The 23,750-nt window shown below is 35.9% G+C and overlaps 1 protein-coding gene and 1 pseudogene across 6 annotated transcripts in view; both read right to left on the bottom strand.

The window, feature by feature from the left end:
• Positions 1-23,750, bottom strand: part of NEO1 (neogenin 1) — a 235,113-nt gene that overhangs the window by 90,923 nt on the left and 120,440 nt on the right. For all 6 annotated transcript variants that reach the window (XM_038580915.1, XM_038580918.1, XM_038580917.1 and 3 more), the window contains exons 6-7: positions 15,909-16,063; positions 14,425-14,545 (exon numbers count right to left, since the gene is read on the bottom strand). In XM_038580915.1, coding sequence (XP_038436843.1) covers positions 14,425-14,545; positions 15,909-16,063 — 276 coding nt within the window. The remainder of the gene's footprint in view (positions 1-14,424; positions 14,546-15,908; positions 16,064-23,750) is intronic.
• Positions 8,372-9,108, bottom strand: LOC119866937 (annotated as a pseudogene).

The raw sequence follows: 23,750 nt of genomic DNA, 5'->3' as shown, positions 1-23,750 counted from the left end.
AATTACAAGGGACTGAAGGGTGAGGGAAATATGAAGATATTGGTCAAAGAGTAAAAACTTCCACTTACAAAGGAATATGACCTGGGGATGTAATGTACAGCACGGTGGCTCCAATAAATAATACTGTACTGTGTATCTAAAAGTTGTAGGAGGGGATCCCTGGGTGGCGCAGCGGTTTAGCGCCTGCCTTTGGCCCAGAGCGCCATCCTAGAGACCCGGGATCGAATCCCACGTCGGGCTCCCGGTGCATGGAGCCTGCTTCTCCCTCTGCCTGTGTCTCTGCCTCTCTCTCTCTCTCTCTCTCTGTGTGTGACTATCATAAATAAATAAAAATTAAAAAAAATTAAAAAAAAAGTTGTAGGAGAGTTGAACTCACCATGTTCTTACCATAACAATAACAAAATGGTGATTATTTTAGGTAAAGAATATGTTAACTAACCTTACTGTGGTAAACACTTTGCAATATGTACACCTTAAACTTACACAATGTTAAATGTTGATTATATCTCAATAAAGCTGGAGGGAAAAAAAGAAAGTATGCTAGAAACATATTCATTCTCAAATTCTACTTCCCAATTAGAAATTCTGCTTCTTAGTGTTATTGCTTACATAAGACACTGTTTCTAGTGTCTTATATATTTTAACTGTAATTATGAAATTTCATTTTATGTTCAAAGGTGATGACTTAAAAAACTATGCCATCCAAATTACATCACAGGCCAACTGTGGGTGCTCTGAAGTACCTTCTTGCAAGCAAACACTAGCCAGCAGGCTGACAGCCAGTATTACAGACAGTATCTAGTAGGATTCATCAAATTCCCTCTATAGAAATAAGACTTGGTCTCAAAGATGCTCAAATATTTATTTTTAAACCAGATACATGAAGATAAACATCATCACAAGAAATTTCTTTCCACTTTTTTTTTTTTAAGATTTTATTTATTTGAGAGAGAATGTGTGAGTGCTCACCCATGAGCGGAGGAGAGGGGCAAAGAGGGAAGGAGAGGAACAAGCAAGCCCCACGCTGAGTGTAGAACCTGATGCAGGGCTCAATCACAGGACCCGGACATCATGACTGGGCCAAAACCAAGAGTTGGAGGCTTAACCAACTGAGCCTCCCAGGAGCCCCTCTTTTCACTTCCAATAACGTACTCCACTATGTTTCTAGTACTTAAGTGTCTCTCAGATGTCAGCCACAAAGATGTGCTAGCAAACTCTGTGGTTTATAGTTCTGTTAACAGCTCCTCCTTGGAATCAGTCACCATCGCACATTTCCTAATCATTCACACACCAAGTCTGACTTTTTTCTCTATCCTTATAATCATCACTCTCCTGTCCTCCTTCTGCCTTTTCCCACCTACCCCCACTTTTTTCCATTTAGTAACTTTTACCTGAGACAGACTTCCACTGATCAGAAATAACTTAGAATCACAAACTGTCAGAGCTGAAAGATGCCTATCATTTACACCAGCGTTCGGCAAACTTCTTCTGTATAGGCCCAGAGTAACTGTTTCCGGCTTGGTAGGTCATAGGGTCTTGTCTCAACTATTCAGCTCTGCCATTATAGTATAAGAACAACTACAGACCAGGCACAATCATTAAACAAGTGTGGCTGTGTCTCAATAAAACTTTATTTACAAAACCAGGAGGTTGGTTGGACTTGGCCTGAACGCCACTATTTGTCAACCTCAATTTTGTCCATCTTCCTTTGAATATCTCTTTTTTTTAAAAGATTTTATTTATTTATTTATTTATGATAGAGAGAGAGAGAGAGAGAGAGAGGCAGAGACACAGGCAGAGGGAGAAGCAGGCTCCATGCTGGGAGCCTTACGTGGGACTCGATCCCTGGACTCCAGGATCGCGCCCTGGGCCAAAGGCAGGCACCAAACTGCTGAGCCTCACAGGGATCCCCTCCCCTTTTTTTATTTTTATTTTTCATTTATTTTTTAAAAAATTATTTATTTATTTATGATAGTCTCACACAGAGAGAGAGAGAGGCAGAGGCACAGGCAGAGGGAGAAGCAGGCTCCATGCACCGGGAGCCCAACGTGGGATTCAATCCCGGGTCTCCAGGATCGCGCCCTGGGCCAAAGGCAGGCGCTAAACCACTGCGCCACCCAGGGATCCCCTTTTTTTAATAAACTTATTTTTTATTGGTGTTCAATTTGCCAACATACAGAATAACACCCAGTGCTCATCCCAGCAAGTGCCCCCCTCAGTGCCCACCACCCAGTCACCTCCACCCCCCGCCCTCCTCCCCTTCTACCACCCCTAGTTCATTTCCCAGAGTTAGGAGTCTTCCACGTTTTGTCTCCCTTTCTGATATTTCCTACTCATTTCTTCTCTACATCAATGTTTCCCAAATTGTGCTCTTTAAGATCTTAATGGGTCTACTTAAAAAGAAGTCAAAAGTTCCATGGTCAAACAGCTCTGTGAATGCTATATACACATATTCTGTCTTCCTCTTGGAGATTCACAATATTAATGAATGCAAAGATAAGGGGGCTCAAAGCAGGCCCATTTCTAGCCTTCCTCTTGCAGGCTGCTCAAGTCTCCAGGACTTTTCCTACAAAATCAGGGGTAGCAGTGAAGTCTACTGGAAATTGCTCCGTTTACTTCCTGCAATACAACCCAACACTTATGAAAGGAAGTATTTGTAATTCTTCCATCTATAATGTTTTGGGCAGGAAGTCCTCAAAATTATGTGGTGTATTTTCTAAATTTCAGCACTGAAAGGTAGCTTTAGTATTAGGTTAAGAAAAAAACTTTACTGATTATAGAAGGAATGTATGGTTATTTTAGAAAATTGAAAAAATATCAGTATCCAAAGATAACTGCTGTTAACGTTTTAGTATGAGAATGTCTACGTGTGTGTACATAATTTTTTAAACTAAATTCAGATTGTTTGGTATATATATTTTTGTATTTTACTTCTCTACTTGACATTTCACTCTGAGATTTTCCTGATGTCATTAAAGAGTGTTCAAAGAGGTGTTTTTTTTAAATGGCCAAAAAACTTGTCCATCACAATATTGTACTATAGTTATTTTTACTTCTTCTATCTATTTTGGGACGAGTAGGTCCTTTCCTATTCTTTCTCTCTTCATCCCTATCTTTTTCTTTTTATATTACAAATGCTGATATAAATAGTCTTTGTCCATATCTTTGATTTCTTCCTTAGGAAAAAATCCTAAAAGAACAATTAATGGGTTGAGTCAGTAATTTTTAACATATAACTGTCAAAATGGTTTCAGTAAATAATGTAACAATTTATATTTTCACTGAGTGAAAGGCACAACCCTAATCATACTCTAATCAAACATTATAAAGTAATGTTCATTACAAGATATAAAATCTTCATTAGGCAAAAGTAACATCCCACTGACTTAATCTTATATCTTTGTGAAGTGGAACATTTGTCATATTTAGAAATTATCTTTACTTTAGTCTGTTATGAACTGTATGCTTAATCATATCCATTTTGTGTACTCTTCTATATTCAGAATATTAAATTTCTTCCCAACTTGTCTCTCTCTCTTTTTTTTAAAGATTTATTTATTTATTCATGAGAGACACACATACAGAGAGGCAGAGACATAGGCAGAAGGAAAAGCAGGCTCCATGCAAGGAGAGTGACACGGGACTCGATCCCGGGACTCCAGGATCATGCCCTGGGCTGAAGGCAAGCACTTAACTGCTGAGCCACCTAGGCATCCCCAACTTGTCTCTTTAATTAAGGTATTTCTCATACTTTATATATAGGAAAATTAAATTTTTATACTCTAAAATACCAAATTTCCATCTGTATTATCTCTTACTTCTTTTATATGTAAAAGCAAGTGTCAAGACTCTTCTATCATCTTTCAACATTTTTATGGATTCAATTAAAATTTTAACTATTTTATTTTGACACAAGGTAAATACAAAATTTAATTCTTTACAAATCACCAACGTCTATGTACCATGGTAGGAACCTTTCAATCCATACTGATTTGTAATTTCATTTATAAAGAGCTATTTCTACTATATAAGTTTCTTTTCCCAGCTTCTTATAGGCCATCATATTTTTTAAATGATATGCATATGAATGGGATTAAAGAGAAGATTTTTTTTTTTTTAATCAGCAGGATAGAAGAGGTTCTATTAGAAATAATTTAAATACCTGGAATCAGTAAGAAGGAAAAAACAGTAAGGGAATAAATGCTATTTTTAAGTAGATAAAATAAGAGGTTGAAATGTAAGTCCATAGAAAACTGTGGTGGTTTAAGGCAGAAATAAGAATGAATTTTTTGATCATTAAGAAAAAAAAAACCACATGGCAAAAAATTTATCCAAAGACTACAGCAAGGGTGTCCATGCAGATCTTCAAGACAATATGTAGGGATTAACTCTAGCTAAGACAACTGTTATAGAGGCAGAGAAATAAGACTAGATAATATATGATCCTCTTATTATTCCATTTACTAAAGAGAGAGTTATGGAGTTTTAATTTACAATAGTTTGAAAGATTACCACATAAAAATTGAGGACACAATATTCTCTACATACAAAAAATAAAATACTTAAGATGTTTTAATTTGTAGCAAGCTTGGTTAAAACTCTTAAAATCTATCAAAACCAAAGCCTGTTGTTTTCCTCTTTAATCTCTTTCCTGACCTTCTGACATGAACTGCTCTGATTCTAGGCATTTTTATCTAGTTTTCTATTATAACCTAAACTCAATACATCTTAAACTGATACTTTACGTCCTGAACAAACCAGTGCTATCACCTTCTTTTTTAAACTTACTGACATAAAGTTGTTCCTAATATTCCCTTACATCCTCTTAAAGCTATAGGATTTGTAATGATGTCCTCCCTTTCATTCTTGATTTTTCAAAATCACCAGATTTGTTTTTTTTCTTGATCAGTATGGTTAAACATATTCCAATTAAATTGATCTTTTCAAAGAACCAACTCTTGGTTTCATTTATTTTGTTTTCCATTTATCAGTCTTATAATTTTCTTCTTCTGAATGCTTTAGATCTAATTTCCTCTTCTTTATTTAGCTTTTAAAAGTTTCATTCCACAGATGCCTGGGTGGTGTGGTGGGTCAGTTAAACAGAAACTGCTTAGGATTCTCTCCCTCTCTCCCTGCACCCCTCCCATTCATGCTTGCTTTCTAGAATAAATCTAAAATGATGATGATGATGGTGATAATAATAATAATAATAATAATAATAAAAGTTTCCTTCAAAACACTACTTTAACTGCATTCCACAAATTTTGGTAAGTTCTATTTTCATTTTCATTCAGTTCCAAATAGCTTCTAATTTCCTGTGACTTGTTCTTTGACACATGGATTATTTAGAAGGCTGTTTAAGTCTCAAATATTTGAGGATTTTCCAGTATCTGTTATTGAGTTTTAGTTTAATGTCATTGAAGTCCAAGAATATACTTGGATTATTTAAATACTATTAAATGTTTTGAGACTTGTTTTAAGGCCTAAACGATTTACATATAATGCAATAACTGATATAGATTTAAATCTACTATCTTGCTAGTTGTTTTTTATTTGTCCCATTTGTTCTTTATCCTTTTTTCTCTTTTCCTTACTTCTTTTAGATTGAGTAATTTTTAAGACTCCACTGTATTTCCACTATTCACTTATTAGCCAGATCTCTTTTACTTTTTAGTAGTTCCCCTAAATTTTATGATATGCATTTTAAAATGATTACAGCTTACTTCATATAATATTATGATCTGATATGTGATATAAGGATCTTACAACAGTTTATTTTCAATTCTGCTGTAATTTTTTTGTTAAAAAGTTTTTGTTAAAACTGTCACTGTTCTGTCATGCTTTAATTTTGTTATAAACTATTTTTCTATTGTTTTATGTTATAAACTATTTTCAATTCTGTAATTTTCTGTTAAAAAAAGTTTTTGTGGGATCCCTGGGTGGCGCAGCGGTTTGGCGCCTGCCTTTGGCCCAGGGCGCGATCCTGGAGACCCGGGATCGAATCCCACATCGGGCTCCCGGTGCATGGAGCCTGCTTCTCCCTCTGCCTGTGTCTCTGCCTCTCTCTCTCTCTCTCTGTGACTATCATAAATAAATAAAAATTGAAAAAAAATATATTTAAAAAAAAAAGTTTTTGTTAAAAACTTCACTCTGGGGGTGCCTATGTGGCTCAGTTGGTTAAATGTCTACCTTTGGCTCAGGTGACAATCTTAGGGTCCTGGGATCGAGCCCCTGCTTCTCCCTTTCCCTCTGCCCCTCCCTCTGCTGTGCTCTCTCTGGCTTGCTCTCTCTCAAATTAATAAATGAAATCTTTTTTAAAAAAAGATTTATTTATTCATGAGAGACACAGAAAGAGAGAGAGAGGCAGAGACACAGGCAGAGGGAGAAGCAGGCTCCATGCAGGGAGCCCGACATGGGACATGATCCCAGGTCTCCAGAATCAGGCCCTGGGTCAAAGGCGGTGCTAAACTGTGGAGCCACCCAGGCTGCCCCAAATGAAATCTTTTCTAAAAACACTTCACTGTTGGGACACCTGGGTGGCTCAGTGGTTGAGCATCTGCCTTTGGCTCAGGGCGTGATCCCAGAGTCCCACATCAGGCTCCCCTTGGGGAGTCTGCTTCTCCTTCTGCCTGTGTCTCTGCCTCTCTCTCTCATATGAATAAATAAAATCTTAAAAAAAAGACTTAATTGTTTTGTCATATATTTTAATTGTATATGCTATGAACTATTTTTCTTTAGACCAGAGATCAGCAAACAAGGACATCCACTTCTTTTTTGCAAATAGAATTTTCCTGAGTCAAGGTTGCTTGATTTATACAGCTGATTTCACACTGAAAGGGCAGAGTTAAGTAGTTGAGACAGATACCAGCCCACAAAATATTTACTGTCTAACCTTTTGCTGAAAAGATTGGTGCTCTCCTGTTTAGATAGTAAATTATCTCTTAAAGAAAGAAAGAAGTTTTTATTTACTTTTTTGTTTTTAAACCATTCTGGCCTGCTTTCTTTGTGAAGACCCTGCAACTTTCTGTCAGGTATCATACTACTTCTACCTAAAGATTTAACATTTAACATTTCTTGTAGCACAGGTCTGCTGACAATGAATTTTATCCGCTGCTGTTCTGAGAAGTTCTCTATTTCACTTTCGTTTTTGAAAGATATTTTTGCTGGGTATATTATTTGGATTGACTTTTTTTTCCTTTTAGGACTTTAAAAGTGCTGCTCCACAGGGGGTGCCTGGGTGGCTCAGTCAGTTAAGTGTGTGCCTTCAGCTCAGCTTATGACCCCAATGATCCTGGGATTGAGCCCTACAAGGGGCTTTCTGTTCAGTGGGGAGCCTGCTTCTCCCTCTCCCTCTGCAGGCTACTCTGCCTACTTATTCTCTGTGTGTGTGTGTCAAATAAATAAGTAAAATCTTAAAAAAAAAAAGTGCTCCACTGTCTTTAGGCTTGCATCATTTCTGGTAAAATGTCTGCTGTAATTTTTATCTTTGTTCCTCTGTGTCTTTTTTTTTTTTTTTTAATGAGCACTGTATTTCTTATTTTTTTTTAAGATTTTATTTATTTATTCATGAGAGACACAGAGCACCAGAGAGAGAGAGGCAGAGACACAGGATGAGGGAGAAGCAGGCTCCATGCAGGGAGCCAGATATGGAACTCAATCCTGGGTCTCCAGGATCACAACCTGGGCTGAAGGTGGTGCTAAACTGCTGAGCCACCTGGGCTACCCCTGTATTTATTTTCTGTGTACAATACAGATTCCCTTCTACATCAGGTAAAGAAAATATATCCCTATTTTATACCTATAACCCTAAACTGCAATCAATTAATAAAGGTGCTGTCCTATTAGCAATTAGCCTTTATCAACACAGTTACTCCCCACAGGATCTCTCTGGTTAGCTCTACTTAGGTCCTCCTACTTTGGCCCTTGCCTCACAATCACAGTTGAAACCAAGGATTTCAGGGAAAGCACAGAAGCATTATGAGCCAGGCAGCCCTAAGAATAAATGAACTAATGTTCCTCTGGGACAATAGAAGGCTGAGTTCAAACAGTGAATGCACAGTATATTCAGGTCATGTGTCTTTTCAAAGATTTCATTGAAAGTCCTTACAGAGCAATCCCTGGGTGGCGCAGCGGTTTGGCGCCTGCCTTTGGCCCAGGGCGCGATCCTGGAGACCCAGGATCGAATCCCACATCGGGCTCCCGGTGCATGGAGCCTGCTTCTCCCTCTGCCTGTGTCTCTGCCTCTCTCTCTCTCACTGTGTGCCTATCATAAATAAATAAAAAAAAAAAATTTAAAAAAAAAAAAAAAAAAAAAAAAAAAAAAAGAAAGTCCTTACAGAGCAATATCCAGACTTTGGATCCAGCTGCCAAGGAGACTCTGTTATGCTGTGGGTACCGGCTTACGGCATGGCAGTGGTTCTGGCCTCCCACTCTTCTGTCCTAAGATGGGGGTAGGGGACAATCTCCCATCTTTGGGTTCCATAATGCTCACATGGTCAGGCAGGGGCTTCTGAGGTCCAATCTTACCACTTGGATCCCAGGGAAGCATGATCTTCATTTTGATGCTCAGCACACCCTGTCTGAGCAGCAATAAGGTGCACAGCACTATCAACATAGTAGTTAACGGGGTCTCTACTGTGAATCATCAGGCCAATCACAAACTTCATGGATTAAGCCCTCTGTCCTTGGAGTTTCCCAGGCACCATGACCTCATAGCCTTTGGCCCCACTCTCCATGATGAACCACAGCACATCACAGCAGGCCCACTAGATAGCAAGGCTCCCTAGGAGTTTGTCACATAGACTCTGCCTGGGCAATAGCATGCAGACCTCTTGTGGCCACTTTTTCAGCATAAAACTCTACACTGCCCTCAGGGAAGCCAAACCTCTTCTGAACCACAGTGGTCAACTCCCAGATCACCTGGCCCTTCTCACCAAGAATATTTTGCATCCTGATGGCCAAATTAATGATTTCAGTCTTGGTTGGTGTAACTTGGAACTCAACTCCATAGCCATCTTCAGCTTGCTCCTGAGTCAGAAACTCATTCAGTCCAGCTCTGAAGATGCCATCAGCAACAAACTTCCTCTTCTTAGAAATCTACACCACCATCCTGCCATGCACACCATCGAAAGGAAAAAGTTCTCTGTGTCTTGTTAAAACCTTCTGGCTGCCTTCAAGACTTCTTCATTATGTTTGGTTTTCAGTAATTTAACTATGATGTGTATAGTGTTTTCTCTTATTACTATTTACTACTACTACTACTACTACTACTACTACTACTACTAGTCTACTTGGGGCTGTCTGAGGTCCTTCTTTGATCTTAGTATGATCTTGTTCATTTTTTTAATTTTAAAATTTTGGCCATTATATATTCAAATATTTCCTTTGTTTTTGTTCTGTTCTTGAGACTCCAATTTACTTATGTTATACCATTTTATATTTTCCCATCTTAGATATTCTGTTCACCTTTTTCTTTTATTTCAGTTTAAATAATTTATATTGAACTATCTTCAAGTTGGTTGTTTCCTCAACTATGTTGAATCTACTGATCACCCTGAGTAAATGCTGTATCTCTGATATCATTTTTTTATAGTTTCCTTTTCTCTGGTTATATAACCCTTTCATTCTCTGGAAAAACGTAAGTATCTTCAACCTCTTTATGGTTTACATCTTTCTGCCAAAATTCCTCCTCTGTTTCATTCAAGTTATCTACCATTTCCCCTAAATCTTTTAAAATAATAATAATTAAAGTCCCTATCTGATAGTTCCAATAACTGGGTCTCCATAATTTGGTTCTGCTGATTGCTTTATTCCTCAACAATGGGCCAGTTTTCCCTTGCTCTGTTTACGTCCAATAATTTTTTACTGAATGATACACATGATGTACAGAATAGCAGAGACTGAGATCATTATTATTTATACTTGGAACATGACATGTCAATTCTATCAAACCATTAATGTGAGGAGATTAAGTCAGTTTAGATAGGAATTGAATTTGGCATAGATTGTACTGTTATTTTAGTGACTTTTAGCACACCACAGGCTTAAAATTCTAATGATGGACTACCATTATCTTGTGTTTAAATGAGACATAAAGAGCTGGAGTGTTTTTTTCAATTTATCTTTTTCCCTCTCAGCTTTCAACCATTTTTGCATAGAGGTGATAGATTCCCTAACCACAGGAATCTCTCTATATTCTTGACTTTCCTCCAGCCATACAAAGCTTTTGTGTGTTACCTGGTGGTAGGGCAAGTAGGATTTTCAGTTGTTTCTAATTAGGCTCAGTATTATGTAGGACTGGTTCCTCCCCCCAGGAGCAAAGAGGTTTTGCCTCTAATCTCTTCCCACAGAAATTTATGAAATAAATAAAAAAATTTAAAAATTTAAAAGTTTTTTAAAAAAGAAATTTATGAAATAAGGCTTTCTGCACGTTCCTCATTGGTTTGAGGCTTAAACGAGTCTTAAAGTAAAAATGAGAGGGGCTTCGCACCTATTTCGCAAGTGCCATAATTACCGCTTTCACCTCTTCACCACCAAAATGACTTTTCTCAAGTCTCTGCCTTGCCCTCAATTTTCACAGTGAAAATCCTGCGGAATTCCAGGGAGATGTATTTGCAAGCATGTATGAACTCCCCTTTCATCTGGGGCCCCCAAGTATTCCAAATTAGTTCATGCTGAGTCTTTAACAATCAATTAAAACTTTGGCTGATTTCTTCTTACCCACTTTTATGACAACCATTTCTTTCTCTCATGTTCTGCATAAGGTCAAAGAATTAATGATCCATTCTCTGGGGGCAAAGAGGTGTTCAATTCTTTAGAATTTAGGTTACCTGGCTGCTTTGCAAGCTGAATTCTCTGATGAGCTCAGAGAAATTATAATTTTCTAGGTCATCCAGCTTTTTATTGAAGGTTAAGAGTGAGATGTTCTGTGCCCACTCTTTACATGCTGAGTAGAAGTTCCCTTCCACTTCGATTCACCTTCCTTTTCTATTTTGTAAAAGCATCACCACTTTTTTATTCCAGTCACTCAGAGAAAATCTTGGAAGTATGTCTGACTTCTCTATAACAATGTTTAATAGTCAATCAGTCAATATAGTCTGCATAGATCAATCACTAATACCTTTATTAGAATCCTTTCTATTTTTCTGGTATAACTACTTATCTCACAATGGTCTCTTATAACAATAGTCCTTCAACTAGCTGCCTCTGCCAATCTGCCACCTTCTTCTTTTTTGTGTGGAATAGTTATATCTTTATTTTGTTTTTTAAAAATTTTTTTTTTATTTTATTTATTTATGATAGTCACAGAGAGAGAGAGAGAGAGGCAGAGACACAGGCAGAGGGAGAAGCAGGCTCCATGCACCGGGAGCCTGATGTGGGATTCGATCCCGGCTCTCCAGGATCGTGCCCTGGGCCAAAGGCAGGCGCCAAACCACTGTGCCACCCAGGGATCCTTTATTTTGTTTTTTATTGTTTGGCTTTTTAATTCTTAATTTTAATTCTGGTTAGTTAATATACAGTGCTATATTAATTTTAAATGAACTTTTTTTTAAAAAAGATTTTATTTATTTATTCATGAGAGACACAGAGAGTGAGAGAGGCAGAGACACAGGCAGGGAGAGAAACAGGCTCCATGTAGGGAGCCCGATCCTGGGACTCCAGGATCATGCCCTGGGCTGAAGGCAGGGGCTTAACTGCTGAGCCACCCAGGTGTCCCTCAAATGGACTTTTTAAAATAAAGATTTTATTTATTTGAGAGACAGTGAGGGTGTATACAAACAGAGGGAGGGGCAGAAGGACAGGGAGAAGGACTCTCAAGCAGACCTCGCAGAACCCAATGCGGGGCTTGATCTCATGACCCTGAGATTATGACCTGAGCTGAAACAGAGCTGGATGCTTAACTGAGCCACCCAGGTGCCCTCAAATGGACTTTTTCTAATTAAAGCTGACTTTATCATCAGACTACCTTACTACAGTACTGTGTTTGACTGTTTACAATCAAGGCCATGATCAATCTGATCCCATTACACCTTCACAGGCCAACTTCGTAAAGGAACAAAGGTTCTGTTCTATTTCCATACTGACCCAAGCCCTCTTCTTAACATCTGGAAATTTTAAAATTCAAGGTCTATTACAAATGGGACATTTTCTATGAAATAACTTCCCTGATCACACAGAGAGAATTCCTCTCTTCCAAATTGTATGTTGCTTTATATGCATTATAAAAGTAACACTTATTATGGACTGGTATTAAGTTGTAAACATCTCTTGCATCTTTATGATATGATAAACTCCAGAAAGAGATCAGATCTTATAAATTATTATGTTCTCTTTTAGCTTTCCCACATATTTATTTTGAAATTAAAACAGCAAAATTAATAACTATTCTATTTATAATCCATACATTCTTAATTCATCCTGACAAGGTTCTAAAAACTTTTGCCAGCCCCAAAATATTGTGTTTTTGAAATGTCTCAAAAAGGAAAAAACACACGTTGCAACTATAATTATTATGCCATTCAAACATTTTCAGAGGAAAACCCAATTAGGATTAGTTTAGAGACCTCCTAGAAGAGCCAACCCATTTGTACTATTAGAGTTAAATCTATAATGGTAATCCCAAACACATATACTGAAATTCCTTTATTTAGGTCCATGTAAATCACCCCAAGAGATCCACAAATTTTACCAAGGAAAATCACTGTCATTAATAAAAAGAAACAAGCCTATCTACCTCAGTGCCTGATTTGGCAATCATACTCAGGCCTTTTGCCAAGATGGAACAGCGACAAGTTTCTATAAATCCTTTTCAATAAATAGGGAAAGGTATAACCACACACATAGAAAAAAGATAAGTTCTAATATTTTTTCCTTTTTCTAATAGTACTCTCAAATACATTTTCAAGAAAGAGCATATAAGAATCTTGTATGTTATTTTAGTGAAAAGCCAGAGTAGGCACCATCTTTGCCAATTAGCTCCCACAGCTAGGCTATACAGCTGGCACCACAATGGAATCTCAACTTAATTTGACTCACACACCAGATTACATGTCTAAAGAAATATCTTTTTCATGTATTCTTGAGAACTGCACAAAATGAAAAATGCTCTTCTTGCTAAAACAAACAAATAATATATCCCATGGGTATCCTTATCAATTTGACATCGATTATTCAACAATTCAACTTCTAGTAATTTAGTATGAGAAAATAATCATATAAAGAAGTTCAGCATAGCACTGCTCATAGTGGTAAAAGATAGGAAAGAAGTTAAATGTTAACCAATGGAGAATCATTTACACAAAAGAAAAGTGCATATATACTGTTCATCAATGGAAAATGTTGATAGAGATCTATATAATTATTGACATGAGATGTTCACAGGATGTTGTTCCAAGAAAATGTGTTATGAAACCATATACACATTTGTGCATGATCATATGCAGTACTGGAAGGCAGGATCTGGAGCATGTGCCATCACTAATTTATTGCCCCTCAACTCCAAGTCCATCCTTTTTGGCTTGCTCTGCAAAAATGAAGCTTGGCCCTTTATCTATCTTTTCTTTGCAGAGGACATATATTTTAAATTTTATCAGCTCATGAGCAGCTTCTCCCAGTACCCCAACCCCCCTGGTAGTTTTGTAGCAGAATGCCTTCAGGGAAACACCTTGTAACCGGTTGCCTACACACCAGACTCCGGGTTTGAGAGGTTTCAACAGTACAGCAACTTTTCTGTTGCCCATTAAAATATGGCCATAGCCTCTCCAAGACAGTCTGGATTTCAGTCCTGAGGAGCTAAACACTCTTAGACCTATAGCTTGTGGCTGCACTTTATATCTGCCATTCTTATATTCACTAGACTGGTCTTTTTTCTTGCCAACCAACACCCTCTTACTCTAATCCTGTTAATAGTTTTTTATATTTAAGATTATCTGCTCAAATTATTGTGTGGTTTTCTCAGAATTGACTTTGACTGATAAAGGGTAGGGCTTTTTTTTTTTCCTTTTCAATGTTGTCTGAATTTATAATAAACATTTTGTGTTTGTGTGATGATCGGAAAAGGCATGTTATTTTTATTTTGGAAAAATTCAATGCAAAATTAAAAGTACTTTAACTTTTCCTATTTTGATAAGGCAGAAATATAATTATTAGATTGAAATGACTGAAATATGAAGAACATTCATTTGTGTAAGACTGTAATTTTTCAGTTTTTCAACATTATACAAAATTGTGTTTGTAGGTCATTTTAAGCAATAGAAAATATTTGGACTTCTGTCTTTTCCTCTTAGCTATGCCATACCCTGGCCTTTATAAACAGATTATTAATCATGAAGTTTCCTACAGTAATAGGTATGTGATAGATACTATCACATACAGTTCTTCAAACACAGTCAGCCTTTTTCATTTTACTATTTCAGCCCCTCTTACCATGTTCAAGGATTATCAGTTGGGCTCCAGCTTGTGCATTTCCAACATCATTCTCAGCAATGCATTGATAGAACCCTTCATCTGATTTCACCAGACCCAAAACTTGAAGATTATGTTCCTTCTGAGGAAGAAAAACAGGAATAAAATTTTATAATTGAACTGATGAACATTAGTTCAAAATCTCAAGGATGTGCTCTTTCTGGGGAGGAAAAACAAGTAAAACTATATGATTCAGCTACTAAATACCATCTATCTATGTACCTGTTAAGTCAATTTTATTGACAAGGTACTGATTGACTAGAACAGGGAACACTGCAACTGACCTCTTAAAAACTTAATCCTAATGGAAAGTAATACCCACAGCATTTGCAAACCTATACCTTTTAGGTATAGGGAAAAACATCTGATGTGCAATACAATGTGGTCACATGGTATTTCACATCAGATATTTGTAAAATTTTGAATTTGTGAATTCACAGCATTTTCTTAAAATTATCTCTAATATCATTAGTTCTAATAGATTGGTACAATAAGTTAAATGAGGATGCATATATACAAACTTCTCTTAAATTATAAAGAACTATACAAATGTCATTGTTATTAATATGGTTTTAAGATTTTTAAGAATAATATGAAACTGATAAAAGAAAAAATGCTCATTTAGTGGTAACACATTGCTTTTTAATTAGCGTTAAATACACATGAGAATTATTTTCTTGTAACATACAAGATTATGCATTTCAAAATAGAAAATATATTCCTATTAAGAATGAATTACTTATATGAGAAATTTATAAGACATGATACCAGTAACAACCATAATTACTTCTGATTATTTCTTATGAACATCATGTATACACCTTAAGATATTAATTATTACTAAAACTTAAGATAATTTTTTACTTGGATTTAGATAATCCTACTAATAATAGTAGACAATACTTACTAAGCATTTAACCATGTACAAAGCAATAATGACTGAGTGTTCTTAAATACATTTAATGCTATTTAGTTCTTAAGAATCTTTTTATCCTGTCACAACAATCCTCCAACCCTGGGTCGTACTTATTTTGAAAGGCCTAGCCATCAGTATACGAAGGACAGATTTCTGCTCTTTGAATGGAGAGCTATGAAGACAATTGGTATACACACAGGATAATCATTACCAAGAAAATAGTGACAGCTGCATTTAAGAGTACTAGCAGGTTTGAGTTGGAATATATGAAATGGAATATGTGATTGTTGGTCAGGAGACGTTAGGAGTAGTTCAACTACTGACTTGCTATGTGATCTTATATAAACTACCAAAATAAGTCTAGGCTCAGCTTTCTCATCAGCCAATGAAGAGATGATGTTCCATGTGCATTTTTCTGTCTTCATCTGCAGTACGTAAACTGGTATATATAAGGCAACAGTTCTCTTAGTGATTACATTTAAAGACATTTAAAGGTTTCAGAGATGAGTGTCCTTTGAAAAATACTTACTACAATCTTAAAGTAATCACTTGGGATAACCATATCCCCATTCTTAATCCACTTCACAGTTGGAGTTGGTTTCCCAGTCACTTCACATTCAAATACAATATCCATTGATTCGTGAGCATATATATTAGTAGGCTGTTTCAGGAATTCAGGTTGGGCTTTAAAACAGAAAGGAAATTAGCATATTATTAAAAATAAAAATAGCCAGCTATGTGTATTTCAAGTAGTATTTTTAAATCCTAGAATTCACAGGATATTTACTTATTATTTGAGGGTTTTACATATTTTTACAAAAGCATGTAACAAATACATATTTAAAATTATGTTAGGGGGTGCCTAGCTGGCTCAGTCAGTAGAGCATTGTAACTCTTGATCTAAGGGTTGTGAGTACCAGCCCCACAAGGGACATGGAACCTACTGAATTTTTTTTTTTAATTTAAAATATATGTTAGGAATACAGTATCTTTAGGAACTGATATTCTCCTACAATTAACTGGAAGAATAATTATAAAAATAATTTCTGAGTTTCTTTGTTGATATTTACTAAATTGACTATATTGAAGAAATTGACAAAATGAATATTGTAAGCTGTCTAAAAATGAGTATTAAAAGACTATTTCCCCAAGACTTAGAGCATTTTGGAAGAACCATAATCAAAATTTAAAAAATTGAGAAGACTAATGTTATTTTCAGCCAGCTTGATAAATAACAATAAGAACTCTTTAAAAAGGCATACAAATGTCACATTAGAGGCCTTACACAGGATGTAACCCTCCATTGGTAACATCCCTCATTGCATGAAATATATTTAAGGATGGGAAGAAGAGTAACAGGATCTTTGAGAAAAAGCTAAGTATATCTGCAAAAGCCTAAATAGTCCAGTATTTCTCTTTCCCCTTGCTCCAAAGTTGTAAATCACTGACTTATAAATATCTGAGTAAGAATTTGGATTAGAAGGGTAAAAGCAGATCACCTACTTCAATTTTCCACCTAATGCTGTAATCTCCTCTATGACTTCCTTGACAAGGGGTCTCACTGATCCCTGTTTCAAAGTTTCAAATGATAAACCTCCCTGTATTACAAAGCTGCAAAGCACAAATATCGGCTAATTCTATTAAAAAAGCAATGATGACAACGGTACTTTTTTGGTTTTTGCTTTTGTTTTTTAGGTTTGAGCTAAAATGTGTTTAGCCTGCCGGGGTTTTGATTTGGATTGGGTTGCATTTGTAGCAACTTGACATCTAACAATACTGAGTCTTCCTTTCCCTGAATATGGGTTATTTCTCCGTTTATTTAGTTCTGTGGTTTCTCCTACCATTGTTTCATAGTTTTCAATATACAAATCTTGTTCATACTTTATTAGGTGTTTCCCTAAGTATTTCACATTTTTCGGTGCTACTGTAAGTGGTACTCAAAAATTTTTTAAGTTTCCAATTATTCACTGTTAATATGTAGAGATGAAATTATTTACATATATTAACTTTTTATCCTGCACTCATTCTAAATTCACTCATTAGTTCTAGCAGCTTTTTATAGATAATTGTGGGATTATCTACATAAACAATCATATTGTCTGTGAATAGAGATAGTTTCATTTCTTCCTTTCCAATTTGCTTTCCTCTTTTTTTCATTTTCTTGCTTACTACATTGGCTAGAGTGGGGCAGGTCCTGGCAAGAGGTCCAGACAAGCTTTATAATTTGGGTTAATGAAGAGTGAGAGTAGAACCCCAGGAAGGGGTAGGATCCAAAGGAGGGAAAGAATGTGTAGTCTGAAGAAGCAACTTTCTGCTCATCATCAGTCGGTTCATGGCACCCCAGCAGGTGACTTTGCACAAAGGAGCTCAGTTCTGTGGAATCCAGAAGGAGATCTGTGGGCCAGCCTGGGCCATTAGGGTGTCCTCTGGCAGCAATTATACCCTCTCCAAGGTCTGAACTGCAACATCAGACAGGGGGGCCCTCTTCCAAATCTGTTCATTTTTGGGGTTCTTTCCTTTGGCTCTAAAGGTAGTATTTGATCCTTATATTTACTATTTCTGTATTCGTCAAATACTACTTTGTCCTTTTCAGTAAATTATACACTTTTACTAGTTAATAATTCTTGATACTAAGATTTCCTTCTTCAAATTCCTGGTGTGATTTCTGGCTCCTGACTGCACCTGAACTAATATAGTAGTCTCATACATGCTGCCAATATTTCTTCTCAGTTTTTTTTTTAAGATTTTATTTATTCATGAGAGACACACACGGAGAGAGAGACAGACAGAGAGAGAGAGGCAGAGACATGGGCAGAGGGAGAAGCAGTCTCCCTGCGGGGAGCCTGATGCGGGACTCGATCCCAGGACCCTGGGATCACAACCTGAACTAAAAGTAGACGCTCAACCACTGAGCCACCCAGGTGCTCCTCTTCTCAGTTTTTTCTTCTCTCTTTTACTTAAATCATCTGTTCTACCAAAGTTTTCAATTTATATGTGGTAAAATTTATCAGTCCTCCTTTTTTTGCCACCTATATTTTATTATTCTTACTCCAAATGTTTTCCCTGCTTACATACTATAAAAATATTCACTTGCATTTTCTTCTAGCACATCTATGAAATAATCTAGACTTTATCAAGTATCCAGCTTTACCTTTTTCTAAATGGCAAACCCAATAGTCCTAGTAAGAGTACCTGATTTGAACAACTTTTAATATTAAAATCCTATGTGCTCTTGAGGAGGAGTTATTTCTGGATACTAAGTGGTTTTACTGATCTGTCTATTCCTGCACCACAGCCACAAATTTAATGATTGTAACGATATAATATTTTTAAGTATTTGGTAGAACAAGTATACTCCTTTTATTCATTTATTTCCTCAAAAGTTTCCTAACATTGTTCATTAAGTTTTTGTTTTTAATTCCAGATGAAATTAGACTCATCTTTGGCTAAGTTTATCTGTTCCTTCTCAAAGCAGACAAAAAAGAACAAACTAGAATTTTCATCTGAAGTGCAATAAATTTTAGATGCAGGAAAACACTAACATAATTTTGATCCTGAGTGTTCCCTATTTAAGATCAGATATTTAAGTGTATTTGAATATTAATCAATAATGATTTACTGTAAAGACACTGCAATGGCTGAAGTCAGACACTTATAGTTGAGTTCTGATTCTACCAGTAGATACATGTTGGCCGTGGGCTTCAGTCTGGACCTATACTAAGTAAGTAACTCAACCGCACTATTCCTGAATACGCCAAGGTTTCTAACCAACTGCAACTTTATGATTTTAGTTTATATATTTGATGTATGCTAATAGCTAACGCTTACAAATATTTTCGACTTATTATTATTTCCCACAACAATCCTATTATTTAGGTATTATTATATTATTTCCATTTTACAGACAAGGACACTAAACACAGAGAGTCCAAGTAGCTCCACAGGGTCACAAAGCTTAGTCAGTGACAGATCTGGATTTTGAAGCTAGGCACAGTCTGACTTTCAACCCTATGTTCTCTCTCTCTTTTTAACTTTTTGCTATAGAGAAAATAATAATAAACCCTCAATTATAGCTTCAACAATGATCAACTCAAGGCCAGTGCTGCTTCATCTACATCTTAACTCATCTTATGGTCTTTCCCTAGATCACCCTGAAAACAAATACTTTTATATTCTACATATAAGTATTTAAGTAAGTTCCTCTATAAAATAAAAATTCCCAATTCTAAACAAGACTATAACACCATCAAGTTGGTACCTAGACTAATTTCTCAATTATCATCAATCTACATTTTAAAAGAATGGTTTATTTGAATTGAGCAAATGAGGTACATTCATTAATTTGTTTCTTACGTTTCTTTTAATCTACAGGTTCCTCCTTTATTTTGTTTACAAATTATTTGCTGTAGAAGTCATTTGTTCTGTCAAGTTTCCTATAGCCTATGTTTTGCTTACTGCATGCCATGGTGGATTTAACATATTAGTCCTGCATTTAGCAGTTAAATGTAGAAGGTTGACTGGAATTAGGCTCTTTCTTTTTATTTTTCCAGACTACTTTATACGCAGTGTCATGGTCCTTCAATCAGAAAAGTTCATAATGTGTAACTATCTCTCTTTTGCTTAGGCTAACAGTCTTAGATATTGTGAAACAGTAATATTTTTATGCGGTTATTCCTTCTATAAAGAGAAATATACCCTAATCAATTATTTGGTTATCTTTAGATATACCTTTCATAGAAAAAGCAGGATAAATGCCTGATTTTTTCCCTTTACTTATCAATTTTCAAAACAATGGTCTGGTTCTCTAATAGTCTTCTGACTGAAGGTCATCATGGAAGGGTCTTTTTAAAAAGTATTCTTATGACTTTATGGATTAAAATACATTCAATTTGTTTCGATTCAAGCCAGTTATTGTTCTTTTGATTCTCAACTATCCCATCCCTAACTAATGAAAGCTTGAGTCCACTGAAAATTCCTAAGTCCTTTTTAACAGGATCCTAGTAGTTTTTAGTATCTTCTGGTCACTGGTTTTAGGTGCTACTTGTGGATAAAGCCAGGAATTATGTAATTTTTAAATATAAAATTCATCATGATTTCATTCTGTTATCCAATTAAATCCTGGGCTCTAAGTTTTAACTGGATCTTAATGATTTTACATCTGTATCTCTTTTAACTCATGCTAAAAGTCTGTTCTGACACCAACTTAATTATTCACATGTTGTATCTTACACTCAGTAGTCTCAGAGTAACTGTACCAGTAACTCCACCAACAATATAATTAAAAAATAGCTGAAGATTTTGCAGTTCTTTTTGTTCTTAGAGTATATCCCATTAGATATATATGGTTCAATTACTATTATAAATTTATTTGTAATAATAACTTTTACTTGGAATTGTAACCTTCTGTGTAGCTATACTACTAAAGTAGATACACATTTAGAGTTTTTTGTTTCATTTTACTTTCCCCTTTCCATAATTACTTTGTAAAATCTCAAATCTACAAAGACAAGGTATATTAAAAATGAGTCTTGCTTCTAACTTTTTTTCCCCACCCTGTTCTCTCCTTTCCCCCTTTAGGTAGTCATTTAAAAATTTAAAAAATTTTAAGGGTTAGCCTTCCATTCTAAAAATTATAAGCACACATACACACAATTCATCCTTGCCCCTCTTCTTTAGATTAAATAATAACATATTGAACAAACATATCTCCAAAGCCTGCAATCTTAACCACTAGGTACCATATTTTTGAGGCGGTGCTATATTCTGGTCTAAAGGACTGAGACTCCCCCTAAGGCAGAGTAAGTAATTTTGGAAAACACAGCAAAATCCACTTCAAAAGAAATCTAATTAATCTAATTTTAGTATGCATTTTTAGTAAACAGATCTTCAAAGACTATTAGAAAAAAATGATCACAATGTTCATCATTTACTTTTCCCTTTAATGAATTATAAAATATTGCCTTTAATATGTTCTTTGGATTTTAACTTCTCTGTAGCTAGTATTCACACCAATTAAACACAATGTAAGAGCAGATGTTTGTGGTTGGGAAGTTAAATTGATAACCAGAGAGCAAATGAGTCAATTACCATAAGAAAATAAGCCTTGTAATGGAAGATTATGCATTTTGTTACCAAAGAGATAATTAAGCTTCAAATTCTCTTTGACAGCTCCCTATTCCTTCTAATGCCATCATCATTACAAGAATAATTTTAATTGCTAAATGCACAAGTAGAATTTAATACTAAAACATATTATACTTGCAAAATTCTTTTACTGGAAACATCACTTAATTCCATCACTGTTTTGCAATGCTGGAAATTGCCACTCAATTCAAACAGAAAACAATGTAGGGCCAACACCAATGTTTCAAGGTTACTTTATTATGCTGTTATTTCGAAGATTATAACCGTTTTCATTTACATTAGCTCTGCACCGTTGGAATTTCTATTGTTTGATTTTAAAGGTTTAAGCACTGGAATTCTTAAAAAGCTCTTTAAGTAGAGAAATAAATCAATTCTGCCCATTTTATTTTAAACTGCACACTTGCTGTTCTTAAGCTTCTTTTCAGTAATTCACAAAATTACATATAAGTCCTTTAAAAAAAAAAAACCAACAAATAAAACCCAAGCAGTCTTAAATCCCTTCAAAATGTTGTTTGACAATCTAATCACAAGTCTGCTATAAATACTGGCTCAACTAACAAAGCAAAAACACATTAGAGCCCTCCAACACTTCTTAAGAAAGCTTCTCATTCCAATGAACGTGAATCAGTTTTCCTTAATCTCCAGAAGGAAACGGGAGAAATTATAAATATGAAGCAACACTGTGAACACAGTTGCCACATGACTTTGAAATTATATTTCTATACTGCATTCCCCAAATCTCTAGCTTCACTGCATTTCCTTAACTCTACCCCTCAATTTTGCTAATTTAACTCATCCTTCAGACCTTAACCAAAAACATTTCCTTTTTTTTTTCTTCCAAAAACGTTTCCTGACCCACATCTCCCCCCATTCTTGGCCATCACTGCCCTTTGGGTTTACCATTGAAACCCCAGTGTCCAAAACCGTAACAGATGCTCAATATATACTTGTTGAAATGGGTGGCGACCTGAATTCTAAAACTTCCATTAATCAGCACTATAAGAAAAAAGATGTTCAGGATAAGAATTTTTTCAAGTGTTCCCAAGTTTCTCATGGATTCAATGTTTTATACCATTGTTTTTCTAGGAGGAGTTCATAAATTTATCCTTTACTATCTGTGAATTTTCTGCATGTATTTAAAATTTTGCTTTTAAATGTCCATGATAATGTAAAGTTTTAATAAGCACGTTATTTCAGCTCTCATATTCACGTTTATATTTACCAGTTGATGCTGTCATCACAGAATTCAATCCCAATACAATGTTGCTCAAACTTGGGTTTTATGGTCCTTAAAGATCTTAAACTTGAGAAACCGTGATCTACACATAACTTTTTTTTAATTTTGAAGAATTCACAAAAATCGTTACTAAATAGAAGCTCTCATTCCTTAACAAGGTTGAACATACTTAATCTTTAAATGGTGTCACAGTATTACCATGATTAACACTGTGTACCACACCTAGACAGAGAAGGTATGAAGGCCTAAAGGATGATTACTTTTTTTTTAAAGATTTTATTTATTTATTCATGAGAGACACACAAAGAGGCAGAGACACAGGCAGAGGGAGAAGCAGGCTCCCTGCAGGGAGCCCGATGCGGGACTCGATCCTAGGACCCCGGGATCACACCCTGGGCTGAAGGCACACTCAACCGCTGAGCCACCCAGGGGCTCGGATGATTACTTTCACTTGGCACCATAAGTACATTAGAAATGCTCCCTAAATAGCTGAACCCAATTTGTAAAGCCTTGTAGCAGCATACAAATGACAGGACGAGGTTTCTCTGAGTGAGATATACAGACTATTTGAAGAGATACATAAAATTGAATATTGGGCCTTAGCAAAATGTTGAGTAGCCACATGCTTCAGAACTGCAATAGTTAAGGCCACAAAACCTGCACTTCAACAAGCTCTCTCAGATTATCCTCAGCCGTGCTTAAGTGGGAGAACCCTGCATTAGGGATCATTAAAGATATGACTATATGCATCATCGCAACTTATATACACAGAGAGCTCCCCAATTCTTGTGCCTCTTGGGGCCACTGAATTCATTCACCTGCTCAATCACTGAACAAATATTTAATAAGCAACTACTAAGCTACAAAGACATTTTAGTGGATGCTGTGAAGGAGACAGATAATAAAGACATGCTTAGTAAGTGTTATATAGATGGGAATCCAAGAGAGAGCTATGACTAACTACTAATGCACTGAGGAATATACAGAAAA

This window comes from Canis lupus, chromosome 30 (assembly GCF_011100685.1).
Source record: "Canis lupus familiaris isolate Mischka breed German Shepherd chromosome 30, alternate assembly UU_Cfam_GSD_1.0, whole genome shotgun sequence".
Classification (NCBI taxonomy): Eukaryota; Metazoa; Chordata; class Mammalia; order Carnivora; family Canidae; genus Canis; species Canis lupus.
This window is presented reverse-complemented; position numbering and strand designations above follow the sequence as displayed.